We start from the raw sequence: 13,936 nt of genomic DNA on the forward strand, positions 1-13,936 counted from the left end.
GGCCTGGGCCTGCAATGAAAGCCTCACCATGCCTTCTTGAGAGGAAGGAAGGACTGGGGGCTGGGAGGAGAACATGGTGTTGTGTGGAGCTCTGTCAGACTTCTCTGGAGGAGATTGTGTTGTGTTTTGATGTAAATAACCGCAACAGCCTGGCGCTTGTGAGGGGTGCAGAGCAAACCCTCCTAAGGGGACAGTGTATACCATCCACAGTGTCTGCCAGTTGCTTGTGATAGGTCAGAAACAGGCGTGCATCCACAGTGTGAGCTGCCTGTTGGTCCTGAGCTGCTGTGGCTCACCACCCTGCCTGCCCCTGGGCCTGGTTTGGGAACGCCCTTTTCCACGAGGATTCTGGGACCTGCCAGGTTCAGAGCATCGCTGCCTATGCCATACTCCTGAGTTCAGTCGTGCGCTGCTGGGCACTTGCCTCCTGACTCTGGAGCTGCCCTTGAGCCCTGTCGGGGCAGGTGTCATATCTCAGCCTCCTGTATGTCCCAGGACTCAGCCAGTGTGCTCACAAGCCTTAAAAGGTGTCTAGCCTTGTGTCACTCCCACACCGTGTTCAGGGGGGTGTAACTCAGCGTCACAGCATGGCAGGGTGGTTTTCAGGTGGCTGAGTCTGCCCAGCACATGGGTCCCTGTGTGGTGCCCCAGCCACTGCGCGGGCTGGGGCAGCTCTGCAGGAGACACAAGCCTCAGAACCCAGAGCCATGGTATGGTGGGGCAGTGCTCAGCCGTGGTGTGCACACGGGTGCGGGCAGGTTTCATGCTGGCAGTGCTGTCCGCACGCCCGTGGGCTGCCCGGGCAGCAGAGCTCGGCGCCTGGCCTGTCACGCCTGCTGTGTGAGATTCCCTGGTTCTCTCCCAGCATTCCTTCTTCTGCCGACTGACGGAAGACAAGAAATCGGAGAGGTTCTTCAAAGTCTTCTATGACCGGATGAAAGTGGCCCAGCAGGAAATCAAGGCGACCGTGACGGTGAACACCAGTGACCTGGGGAACAAGAAGAAGGACGACGAGGTGGACAGGGATGCCCCGGCTCGCAAGAAAGGTGAGGCTCTTGCGTGGTCTCCAGGTCCCCAGGCCGCGGGAGGAGGAAGACCTCCCTGCATGGCACAGAGCTCACCAAGCCTGTGGTGCTAAGTGGCTGCATCCTCTTCCGGCCCAAGCTGAAAGCGCCACCAGTTATCTCATCCTGTGACTTCCGCTTCACGTGGAGGAAGCTGGCCCCAGTCAGGTGACCTCCCCATGCCATGGGAAGTATGTGGGAGTTGCCAGAGCTTCCAGGCTCTCTCCGTGGTCTCCCAAAGCTGAAGGCAAGGTCAGTCTGACGGGCCTTGGCGGACCCAACCGACAGTGGGTGACAACACTCATGGTGTTGTGACACTCGGAGCCCCTTGTGGCCTGGCTGGGGGATGAGCTCCTCAGCCACAGCCCAGGGACCTCTGGAAGCTTCCTTGTTGCAGGGTCTATGCTGGGGTTCTCCACAGCGCACGTGGCCTCTGTCCCCAGCCCAGACTGTCTCCAGGCCACGCCACTGTCTTGAGTGGGCTTGGCGGAAATCACCGCTGGTCCAGCAGAAAGAGGGAGAGCCGTGCCCCATGTGGGAGGTACTGCCCGCCCGTGGTGAGCCCCTCTTGTAGGTGGCAGTGTTGTCCCCTTGGCCAGCAGGGCAGATCGAGGCACACAGACAACATGGGCTTGTTGGGGACCTGGTGTGAGGACCCAGTGAGCCTCAGACGCTCACCCTGAGGCCGTCATCACCTCCTGGGGCCATTGTGACTACTGGGTGGGGTAACGCTAACCAGGCACTGGGTTGTGGTCTCTCAGTACTCACTTAGGACGAAGTTAATCAGGAGTGATTCCCGATGTGATTAGTGGGACATAGAGCCTTTGGGGGACTTCCTTGAGGCCAGATCTACCTGTCCCATTGCACAGATGAGGAAGCTGAGCCCCGGAGCTGAAGAAGCTGTGTGCAGTGGTTTCCTGTAAAGCCAGTGCAGACTGAGATCGGTGTTAGCTGGGAGCACAGTGGCTGCAGTTGACCCCACACCTTAGTGGCGGGCTGACACTGAGGGAGGTGGCCCCTGCCCTGCCTGTCATTCTGGGCTCTCTGGTTGTTGACCGTCCTCCGGCAGGGTCTGACCCTCCCGAGGACACAGCCACACCTGCCCCCACCCCCGCACTCGCCTTGCAGCCAAAGAGCCCTCCACGCAGATCACGGAGGAGGTGCGGGACCAGCTCCTGGAGGCATCGGCTGCCACCAGGAAGGCCTTCTCCACGTTCAGGAGGGAGGCTGACCCTGATGACCACTACCAGCCTGGCGAGGGCGCCCAGGCCACGGCCGACAAGAGCAAGGACGAGCTGGAGATGAGCGCGGTCATCACCATCATGCAGCCCATCCTCCGCTTCCTGCAGCTGCTGTGTGAAAACCACAACCGAGACCTGCAGGTGAGGCGGGCGGCGCTGGCCACGTGCCCTGCTGGGTGGCCGGAGGGTCCGTCCTTGTCCCGCGGGCCAAAGCCCTGGTCTCTCTGAGTTTCTCCTGTATGCAAAAGAACTTCATGAAGTTCATGCATAACTGAGTTTTTAAAAATATTGGTTTTGGTGAAAAAAGTTTTGACCTCTCTGCATACTATTTGCATAACACACATTTTCCAAGTCTCTTGGAGCCTGGGGTCTGCCCTGAAAGAGAAGCCCCTCTTTTGAAAAGCAGGTGCAGACCCTCTGGCAACCCAGCCAGAGTACTGAGGTACCACGGCTGGCCAAGACCGTGGGTTGGTGACTCAGGGTTGGTGGGGCCATGCTGCCTGACCCAGAGGCCACCGCGTGCCAGCCAGCAGGCAGACTGAGTGACCTCTCTCCTCTGCCTTTCCTCCCGCTGGACACTGGCCACCTGCAGAACTTCCTCCGTTGCCAGAGCAACAAGACCAACTACAACCTGGTATGTGAGACACTGCAGTTCCTGGACTGCATCTGCGGCAGCACGACTGGTGGTCTCGGGCTCCTCGGCCTCTACATCAACGAGAAGAACGTGGCGCTCATCAACCAGACCCTGGAAAGCCTGACCGAGTACTGCCAGGGCCCATGCCACGAGAACCAGGTATGTGCACGTGGGAGGAGGCGCTGTGTCAGGCACGATGCAGCAGAGCCCAGGCCGGCAGTCATGTGGCCTCTGTGCAGCCATTCTTGGCCTTCAGAAGCCAGCCTCAACCTGCTGCCTGGCTGTTCCAGTTTGCCTGGGTCTGATCTGGTTTCATTGTCCTCCAGATAAAGAGGGGGGAAAGAGAGAGTTTTTATCTTTTGGTTCATTCCCCATAGGCTGCAATGGCCAGGGCTCAGTCAGTCCGAATCCAGAAGCCAGAGCTTGTTCAGGTCTCCCACTGGGTTTAACAGCCCGGAACATGGTCCAATGTCTGCTGCTTTCGAAGGCACATTAGCAGGGAGCTTGGTTGGAGGTAGAACAGCCAGGACTCAAAACCAGTGCTCATGTGGAGATGCCAACGTTCTGGGCTGTGGTTTAATGCATGGAAGTGGTCAGTTTTAGACCCGGTGGCCAGGGCAGGGCAGGTGGAGCTGCTGTGATCTTTGGGGAGCTGGGACCTTCAGTCAGGGGGGACAGTGGCAGCTGAGAGTCAAGTCCCTGATGTTCCAAAGGCTGCTGGCTCCTGTCTGTGACCTTAAACCTGCTGTCTTCCTTGTGACCCTAGTGAGCAGGTGCTGTCAGCCTAGTTCACATGGAAAAAAAGAAAAAAAAAAAAGGGGGGGGCTATAAATGACAGGCTGGGGGCCTTTGCTCAGCGTGTAAGTGACTTCCAGGTCTCCTCGGACGTGCCTCTCCTGACAGCTGATGGGAGGAGTGGACCCAAATGGAAAGGACTGCCAGTGAGGGGCAGGAGGGGACTGATTCTGGCATCATGTGAATTCAACAGGAAATTGGCTTTGCAAGCTCCAACCTTAAGCAAAAGTATGAAAGGTGAAAAACAAGTGATGTGGGCAGAAAGGAGCCTGGCTCCGAGGGGCTGCTCAGTGCCTGTGCACGCTATGACCCCGGCTTCTCTTAAGAGCAGCTGCCAGCAGCCCGCACCCTGCGGATGGGCCGTGAGCAGCTGATGCATTCCAGCGCATGGGGACTTTCCTGCTGTTTACTGTTCATTCTGAAACCAGAGATGCTCATCTGGCTTGCATCTTTACCACTTTCTCACGGAAAATTTGCAGCTGTCCCCAGAGACGTGACTGGGAGTGGCGAGGCCGCTGTTGAACTCACCCCTCAGCCTGCTGGCCCGTGACGGGCGATTTATGACCGTGTGTGTCCCTGTGTGTGTGTGTTTGCTCAGAACTGCATCGCCACCCACGAGTCCAATGGCATTGACATCATCACCGCCCTGATCCTCAATGACATCAACCCGCTGGGGAAGAAGAGAATGGACCTGGTGCTGGAGCTGAAGGCAAGTAGCAGTGCAAGAGAGACTGCCACAGGTGCCCACAGTCGCCGGTGTGGCAAACTGGAACAGTAAAGATGGTTTGTGCTCAGTGCAATGCATGGTCACAGTTGCAAGTCTGCCTCCCAGGCCAGGGTCCTGTAACACCGGTCACGTTTCCAGGCTGAAGACAGCTTGAAATGGTGTTCAGGAGCCAGAAGTCACAGACAGAAGTATGGTGCTAACTCCACCCTGTCTGTGCCATTGGACGTGTCCTGCTCTGAGACAAAAGGGGCACTTGTAGGAAGGACCAGGGCACCTCTGCGGAGGAAGTCTGTCCCATCGTCCCCTGTCACTGGCAGAGGGTCAGTAGCATCAGCTGAGCCTAAGGAAACACAGGCTGACCAGGAATGTGCCAGCAGGCTCCGTGGCCACCTATGAAAGGCGTGCAAGGGCTGAGGCCTGGGGGGAGGGGAGCAGCACACCCGACGTGCTAGTAAACCCCCCAGTGACTTGCAGCTGGCAAGGTAGTGGCCAGGGGTGTCTGCCCGTCTTGGGTGTGCCAAGCTAGTTGGTTATCTACACCCACGAGCCCCTCCCCTCCGGGGCTTGCACAGGCTCCCTAGGTAGCCCAGAGTCCATTGTAGGAAGCATGCTTGCAGCCCAGGCCAGTGTCAAGTCCATCTCCCAGTGAGGCAGCCTTCCTGAGCACGTGTCTGATGTAACTTCCCTCACGGGACACATTGCCGTCTGGCCTGTGCCATGCACACGTGCAGGGCAGGAGAGCTGCTGGTTCTTCGGTTCGTGTTCAGCCGGAAGTGAAGACACATCGGACTTCATGCCTCGCTGTTTCTGTGCTCTTTACAAGTTAGTTATGGATTGGACATGAGCACTTTCTTTGGAAGTGACCTCTCGTTTGTTGCAGAGGCATCTGCCCTCTGATGGCACAGCCCCATGACCCAACTGCTGGGAAGGGACACAGAAGCCTAGCAGCCCCCAAGAGGGATGACAAGCCACTGCCAGCGTGGAGTCCTGCACAGAGTGCATGAATTCCCCTGGGTCTTGGACTCGCTGAGGTCAAGCCAGGAAATCCAGGGTGTGGACGCCCAACCGCCACAGACGTCATGAGAAATGTCGGCCTGACGGGTCACCTTGCCCCTCTGGGTCACTGAAGACATTGTCAGCTGTCCTCAGCCATGCTCTCACACTGGCCTTAGGGGCGCAGACAGGCAGTCAAGGGGGAAGAAATGCCGCCTGCTGCCTGTCAGTTCAGCTGGAGAGGCTCGGTGACCATTGCAGGCCACATCCTGGGGACGTCACGGGTCTGCAGGGTTGGCACAAGGTGGCCAATGCCCTCCTAGGCTCCACAGCCCCACCCAACCAGTTGTATATCCAGCATACTTGGAAGAGAAATCATGCCTGCATTGGCCCTGTGCTGGCAACTTTTTTCTTAACATGATTCGCTGACTGTGGCCATGGCTCACGTAGCATCTACATTGTATTAGATGATGTAGGTCGGCCGGAGGTGCTGTGAGGCTGTGGGCAGCGGCTAGGGGCAGCTGCCAGGCCAGTTCACACCGAGGACCCGGGCATCAACGGATATGCCACCACGGGGTAGAGACCAGTCCCAAGCTGATGGCATGGGATGCCCGCACCCATGGGTCCTGGTGCCTCTGCAGGGGCATAGCCACAGGCACATGTGTCAGCTGAGAAGTGGCTTGTTCTCACAGGGTGGCCCACGGGAAGTGTGTCCCACCAGGCCCATGTGGCTCCAGTCTACCTTCCCTTTTCTTCCCCGATTAGAACAATGCGTCCAAGCTGCTCCTGGCCATCATGGAGAGCAGACATGACAGCGAGAATGCCGAGCGGATCCTCTACAACATGCGGCCCAAGGAGCTGGTGAGTGGGTGGCCCTCAGCTGGGGCCCTACGGTGCGTTCCCTCTGTGGCTGTGCTGCCTTGAGCTCCCTGAACGTGCTCCTGAGTTGGACGTGTAGTGAGGACATTTAGCTCGGGCCCAGCCAGGGAGAGAAGGGAAGACCAGCATGGAAAGTGTGGCCTGCTCAGGCCAGACACCAGTCCTCAGTCGGAAGAGAGGGCCAGGGAGCCCAGCCGGCAGTGGCTCACACCGCTGCTCCACCTGTGTGGCTGTGTTGCCAGGGGCAGTCACCCGGCCCCTAGAGCTGGCAGGTGTAACATGAGGGGTGTGCAGCCCTTGCTGTCACTCCCGGCACTCATGAGACCTGCTGGAATGGCTCCTGTCCTCCCTCGGCTGTGGCTACAGAAGCCACATCTCTGGGGCCTGCAGCCCAGGACCTAGAGGCACAGGCCTTGGGAGCTGGTGCTGGGGATTTGTTTGTGAAGATGTGATCCCGGTTGCTGTGGAGGGGTGGCCATGCTGCGAGCTGTGACATCAGGCACCGTCAGCCACAGGACCTCCAGGCGAGGTCAGAGCCATCTGTGGCCTTCCCTCCAGACAGTAAGCCCTAACCGACAGACTTCAGTGAGGGTGCTAAGGCATCCTGCCCCTGGTGACCTGAGTGTGTGCCTGGGCTGGGTAAAGTCCATTTGTGAATCACCTTAAATGACACACATGGCAGCCCGGGCTTTGATCTCCAAGGAGAGGGCAGGTGACCCTTGGCGATGGGCACCCTCGCCGAGCTTCTGTAACCACCCACGTCACAGGCGGCCCATGTGGCCAGGGGCTGTGGCTCTCAAGTAGGGCCAACAGCTGGTGACCAGAAGCTGTCACTTGGCTCACAAGAGGAGTCCAAGGCTGCCTGGCGCCCAAATGGCCAGAAAGTTCTGATGTCACGAACACGTGTATGATAAGTACGTGGCCCAGACCCACCCTGTGCAGCGTGTTGTCTGACCGATTCGGTTCTGGAGGGATCTGACAGAAAGCAGGCCCAGTGCGTAAGGCTCTGTGTGCCCGGCTGTTTGAGGCCCCACCCTGTGCCAGCTGGGTGTGTGTGGCCTCAGGTCACGAGAGGCCAGAATGCCTTCCAATCATCAAAGAAAACGAATAATTTCCACCACAGTGTGGCGGGTAAAGGTACTTTCCTTCTTGGAGCCATCAGATCCCAGTGGCACTTCTGATACACACTGGGGCACCACACCTGGTACAAGGGGAGGGATTTATCCCTTAGCGGGACTCCCCCACTCCTGCCCCACCCCGCTCCAGGGAGCAGGAACGGGAGGTCGGGGAGCTATAGGACTCGGCCCTGAGTAGGCAGTGGGCCACAGGCCCGGGTTCTCGGGGCAGTCGGAGAAGAAGGCCGCTTGCCTGGCTGCTCCTGGTCACTGCGCAGCGTCTTGAGGTTCTTCCCTAGGATGGCCAAGCTGCAGTGGGGTGCGTGGAAGGAGAGGCCAGCTCCCAGCCTGCTTTGGGGTCATGTTTGGGTTGAAGCCCCTGTGGAGCCTCTGCTGCCATGTAAGATATGAGGTCTGAGCCGGCGCAGGAGGTCTGGGGGTGCAGGCAGAGTGCAGGGTCTTCCCTCGTGCTGGTGGGGGGAGGCTTGCAGTTACTCGTACCTGTGACCGTGTGGCAAAGCATTCTGAGACGTGTCCCAGGGCGCGGGCCGGGTCAGGATGCTACTCTGGATGCTTCTTGCAGGTGGAGGTCATCAAGAAGGCCTACATGCAGGGCGAAGTGGAGTTTGAGGATGGAGAGAACGGCGAGGACGGGGCCGCCTCCCCGAGGAACGTGGGCCACAACATCTACATCCTGGCTCATCAGGTGCAGCCCTGGCCCACTCTGCCACACACACACACACACTGCCCACAGTGCGAGCGGGGCACAGCGTGCTGGCTCATCAGGTCTGCCCTCCCCAGGCTCTGCCTTCCCCCCGTGCCAAGCACTGTGCTGGAGAGGCACTCACGCTGCCTGTGCTCTGAGGAGGGTGTGACGCGGTGTGCAGAGTGTGCCAGAACCTCTTGTTCCTGTGCAGTGGTGGGGTCCTGGCCTTGGAGACCACCGTGCTTGTCGGAAGCATCCCCGGCCGAGTGGTGGCGCTCCAGGACCCTTGACCGTCACACTGTCCTTGGGCTTTGCTCTGCTGTGCCTTTGTGGGACACGGTGCTGCACTCTGCCTCGGCCCAAGGCCTGGGGTTTCAAAGGTGTTTCCTCCTCCTGGAGAGCAGTGTGCCTTGTACTTGATGGTGGTGTGGGCAGGTGCAAGCCCTGGCGGTTGGGTCTTCCAGGCCCTTCGCTTCTGCGTCGCTCAAGGAGAACCATGAGGTCTGGGATGATGATGGCGTGGTAGCCCCGAGCTGTATGTAGTCTGTAGGACCCAAGCCATCTCCAGTCCCACCTGTTACCTGGCCAGCAGCCAGCTCAGAGTGTGTTTCTACACAGAAAACCCCATCGCCCTCTGGGTGTGACTAAAGAAATCATGGGTGGCAGGACTACAGGGACCCTGTGTGTTCCACACCTGCCCTCCCGGTTCCCCAAGTGGCCCCTGTGCAGGCTCCCTCACACGGAAGCCTGCTGATCCCTGGCACCTTGGCCGGGGGCTGGCGCATGTTCAGCGGTTTCCTTGGCCACGCGTGGAAGGGAGTGTGTGTTCCTGCGGGGGAGAGGCCTTGACCACTGTGCTCTGCTCTGGTTGCAGCTGGCTCGGCACAACAAGGAGCTGCAGAGCATGCTGAAGCCTGGAGGCCAGGTGGACGGGGACGAGGCGCTGGAGTTTTACGCCAAGCACACGGCGCAGATAGAGGTGAGAGCAGAGCCGGTGCTGCACACGGGCTTGTGCAAGACCTCCAGGGCGTGGCATCCCGTGCCAGGATGCATGCTGTGTCTTCCCAGTGTTGTCAGCAATCACTCCATGCCCCATTCAAGGCACTGGCTTGGCAGGCACACGCTGAGCCGCTCATCCCAGGGAAGGCCAGGGACAGATCCTGCGGGGCCAGGGACAGATGGGCGGCCCCAGGAGAGAGGCAGGCACGGGGCCTGGCAGTGGGCTGCGGCACAAGTTCTGCCCCAAGAGGGCACAGTGGTGAGAGCAGCAGAGCATCCAGGAAGGGGCGTGTCGTCCCTAGGTGAGGGGTGGGGCTGGAGCAGGAGGAGCCTAAGGAGGAGGAGAGCTCTGGGGGCACAGAGAGGCGGGCAGCCCGGAGCCTGTGCTGGCCAGCCTCCCTTCTCCTGCCCTCCTCCTCACGAGTAGCAACGAGCTCCTGGAGAATGCTACAGTCACGTCTGTGTTTAAACAAAGCCAAAACGGAAGTTCTGTGTCAACCAAACAGTACTGTCTCTGCAAAGCAGAAGCTAACGTGGCACCAAGACGGGCTGGGTCATCTTGTCATCGCCAGTGTAGAGCAGAAATTCTGGTCTGGTCCACCTGGCCCCTGCGCCCAGAGGACACGGTTACTCCCCTGAGTCATATCTGGGCAGGTACCCCCTCCCAAGCCAGCTGGGCTCTGGCCTATGATTTGCTCAAGTTCAGTGTCACAGTAGGCTCTGAGGGACTCCCAGGAGTGCCCTGGGCACTAGGACTGTGCGCCAAGGGGCATGTCGGGAGTCCATTCTGAGCCGGTGTATCAGGTCCACAGCAGAGCACCTCGCTCCTGTCGGCAGGTGTCATCAGCTGTGCCAGTGTGTGTGAGCACACTGTGTGAAGGCCATGCCAGTGTGTGAGCACATGGTGTCATCAGCTGTGCCAGTGCATGTGAGCACACTGTGTGAAGGCCGTGCCAGTGCATGTGAGCACACTGTGTGTGTGGAGGCTGTGCCAGTGTGTGTGAGCACACTGTGTGTGTGGAGGCTGTGTGAGTACATGATATATATTTGATTGATCTCCAGCAACAGCTGCCGACCCTCGTGCGTGGGCCACTGCCAGTCCTACAGGGACCTGTGCTCTGGCTCCTGGCCGTGTGTGGACCCCTGCCTGAGTCTGGGAAAGCCCCTGTGGGTGGTACTGCTCTGTGTCGGTCTTTATTGTCTCTCAAACAAAAAGTAATTTTTAAGTCTTTTTGGCTTTTGAAAAGAGGTAAGGGAACATTCCTACACAGGTCCTGGGGCCACGCGCTGTCGGCCCGCGTGGCACAGGGCCCCGAGGCTCACAGCGGAGTTCTCTGTCCCATCCTGCTCAGCGAGTGCACGCCAGCCGCCGCTCAGCTCGCTGACGTGCACCTGCCTCGTCCCCTCCTGCCGCAGATCGTGCGACTGGACCGGACCATGGAGCAGATCGTGTTCCCCGTGCCCAGCATCTGCGAGTTCCTGACCAAGGAGTCCAAGCTGCGCATCTACTACACCACCGAGAGGGACGAGCAGGGCAGCAAGATCAACGACTTCTTCCTGCGCTCCGAGGACCTCTTCAACGAGATGAACTGGCAGAAGAAGCTGCGAGGTAGGCGGGCTCGGAGCCCTGGGCACTCCCCGCTCGCCCACTCCTCGCACCTCTTGGGTGCCTTGAGAACATTGGGCCTGCCCTGTGTCTGGCGTCTGTCCGAGCTCCTTGTCTCAGAGGCCATGGTGCAGTCACAGGTCCGCAACACCAGCCCTGGGTACGGCGGCGACTCCAGCTCAGCTGTCGCTGTAAGCACTGGGACTTGGGCAGTAAGGAAGGACACCCCCCACCCCCCTTGCTTGCACTCCTGCTTCCTGGGGTTGGGTCACGCTAGAGGAACCTTCTAGATGCTTTAACCCCCTCACCAGGGTGCTGTGTTGGTGTGGCCAAGGGAGGTGACCCTGAATTCGGGTCTCCCCAACTCCATGATGGCTAGCTGCTTTGCCCTGCCCACATCTGATGCTGACAGGATTGGTTGACTCTCTTAGAACAGTACTGTGAAAAGCATTGGTAATGAGTGTGTCACACAGCTGCTCCAGCTGGCTCAGGACTCAACACAGAGCTTTTGCCCTTGGAAGGGAGACCCCTGCTGACCCCTCTTCCTGGGAGAGTAGATCACTCGGGCTCAGGGTGGCTGTGTGCTGGTTCTGGGCCCTGGCTGGGGACTTCACTGCTGCCAGAGTCCCGCCTGACAGGTGGGGACCTGGGGTGACGCATGGGCAGGAGGGTGGCTCCAGGGTGGCCCGTTCGTTGCTCCTGGCCCCACGCCGCCTCGCTGCTGGTGCCTTCACTCACTGCAAGCTCTGTGTTGTGATGAAGCTAAGCCCAGCCGAAGTCGTCAGCTAGTGGATTTTAATTGGCCTCAAAGCTGTCTGCTGGCAAAAGGGAAATCGAAAATAATGGAATTAAACATTTGTGTGCTTGGGGAAGGGAGAGTACTCGTTAGCAGCGAGCTGTGTCTCTCGCCCGGTTAGCGGTTGACTTCTCTGCTGATCAGAACACCCCAAAACCTTCCTGCTTACTCTGGCAGCTGCTCGCTGCTCTCCCCTGTTTAGCTCAGAGCCTTCCTCACCTTTCAACCTGTCACGAGATCTCCGACAGCCCGGGCTCTGTTGCCAGGTGCTTTTGTGTCGGACATTCTGTTCCCTGCTCTGCCTTGTGGGCACACGCGTGCACACGCAGCTCTGTGCTGCATGCCCTTTCTTCCCCAGCCCCTGTGACGTCAGCGCTCGGGGCTGGGAAGCCAGAAGGCTGCACAGGACAGCGGCAGAGCCGAGCTGCACATGTGGTGGTCCGCTTGCCGACGGTCTCCATCACAGTTGTCACACTCACTGGGAGACAGCTGGGAACCCCGTCTGCCCGGCCCTGGGTTCCTGAGCTGTCCCAAGGCCCCGGCAAGCCCCACAGGCATGGATCCACGACACCTTCCAATAAACGAGAGTCAGTCAAGAGCTGATGAGCCGCCCAGGTTGCTGTCCCCTCTGTCCACCTGCTGTCCAGGCTGGTCCTGCTCCATCTCCCGGCAGTGATGTCACAGGTGTACTGACCCAGCCGGCTCTCAGCCCTCAGAAGGCAGGGCGGGTGGGGTCAACAGTGAGTGAGCCGCCAACCCTGTCCCAGGCGCACACATCAGCCCCCAGTGATGCTCACTGGGGCAGTGCGGCAGGGCAGGCCAGGGCTCGGAAGCTGAAGTCGGTGCGGTGGGGCCATGTGCTCTGAGGGTCCAGCCCTCGCCAGCCTCTTCAGGCGCCTGCCTGCGCCCTCAGCCCCAGCCAGGCTCGGGGCAGACTTTGTCTTGCTTCCCCCACCTCTCTGGCAGCCACCTCCCTCCTGGACTCACAAGGGCCCCGTCATTCCAGCAGCGCTTCCCAGGAACCCCAGGCCTGGACCTCACGTTCAGATCCTGGGTTGCACCCCATACACACATGCAGTTGCACATTCAGAGGTTCCAGGGGCTGGGAAGTGGACGTCAGGGTGGCGTGTGAGGGTGGGGACATTATTTTGGCTGTTGCAGAGTGTATGTTCATGGCTTTCTGTCACTTAGTAACAGAATCTACTGGATTAAAATAAGCAGTGCTGACTCATGGCTCACAGGGCTTGGGAAGTGGGACTTGGCTCAGCTGGTGGCTTCCATCTTTCGGCCACGGTGTCAGCCAGCACTGCCCCCGAAAGGCTCACACGGAGGGTGCACAGCATAGCACTGTCTTTGGGCGGCTGGCGAGGACGACTGGGGAGCAGGGCTTGAGGCTTGGCTGTGGCAGCAGGAGCAGGGGAGGACTTTGGGGGCATGTCTCTAAGTGCCCGCTAAGGGAGCACGTGGAGACTGCCAACTGCAGGTGTGTAGGCAGGCGGGTTAAGAGCTTGCCCTGCTGCACCTGCTGAAGGCCAGCTGAGGGAAGGAGGGTGCCAGCTGCTGCCTAAGCAGAGAGTAAGCCTGGCAAAGGCTGTTGCTGAGCCCTGTGTGGTTGAGAGAGCTGATGGCAGCTGCTGGAGGTGTGCCCCTGGGAACACTCAGGTGCTGGGTACCCACCATCCCCCAGCCTGCCTGGCTCTGTGGTTGATTGTTTGCAGTCTTGGTGGGCGTTCCCACTGCCACACCCTTTGGGGGCCTCACCTTGCCTCATTTACAGAAGGGGGGGCGTTAATAGAGGATTGCTCGGAGTTCTGAGGTGTTGGTTTGGGGGCATTGCCTGTTATCAAGTGCAAACGCCATGCAGGAAATCCCCGGAGTTCCGCTAAGTGGGGCCGGGACTCTGTGTTGGCTGGATACTTTCTGGGGCTGGGCTTGCTTGGAGGTGCAGATGCGGCCCTGGTGCTGTCCTGTAGTTTAGTGGTAACTTTACAGGAAAAAGAAAGATGGGACAGCCGTAGCCTCAAGCTCAGGCTTCTGTGTAGAGGGCATGGGGGTGAGGCTGCCACTCACACGGTGATGCCTGTCCCTCTGATCTTGAGCATGGGGTGCAAGGTGCCGCTAAAGAGGGGCAGAGCGAGAGGGAAGCCCAGGACCCCCAGGCTGCTCAGTGGCCAGGCATGCCTGGCTCACCTGCAAGTAGCGGGAGGCTTCACCAACGCCTCCCTCTCCAACCCGCAGCTTGCCCTCCTGGTCTCCCAGGCCTCCAGGGAATGGTGCTGCCCCGAGGTTGGGAAGGGTGTTACAGTCTTGCTTTGAAGCCCCCCACGAGTGGAGCTGTGTGAGCGGGAAGCAGCACCAGGCCTATGAGGGGCACAGCTGTG

The 13,936-nt window shown here is 59.4% G+C and overlaps 1 protein-coding gene across 2 annotated transcripts in view; it reads left to right on the forward strand.

The window, feature by feature from the left end:
- ITPR1 (inositol 1,4,5-trisphosphate receptor type 1) overlaps positions 1-13,936 on the forward strand; it is a 215,994-nt gene that overhangs the window by 170,579 nt on the left and 31,479 nt on the right. For both annotated transcript variants that reach the window (XM_040995101.1, XM_040995102.1), the window contains 8 exons: positions 866-1,046; positions 2,193-2,446; positions 2,898-3,098; positions 4,333-4,443; positions 6,220-6,315; positions 8,032-8,154; positions 9,029-9,133; positions 10,570-10,762. In XM_040995101.1, coding sequence (XP_040851035.1) covers positions 866-1,046; positions 2,193-2,446; positions 2,898-3,098; positions 4,333-4,443; positions 6,220-6,315; positions 8,032-8,154; positions 9,029-9,133; positions 10,570-10,762 — 1,264 coding nt within the window. The remainder of the gene's footprint in view (positions 1-865; positions 1,047-2,192; positions 2,447-2,897; positions 3,099-4,332; positions 4,444-6,219; positions 6,316-8,031; positions 8,155-9,028; positions 9,134-10,569; positions 10,763-13,936) is intronic.

The sequence above is a fragment of the Ochotona curzoniae genome, unplaced genomic scaffold (assembly GCF_017591425.1).
Source record: "Ochotona curzoniae isolate NIBS_2020 unplaced genomic scaffold, NIBS_Ocur_1.0 contig_908, whole genome shotgun sequence".
NCBI classification, from domain to species: domain Eukaryota; kingdom Metazoa; phylum Chordata; class Mammalia; order Lagomorpha; family Ochotonidae; genus Ochotona; species Ochotona curzoniae.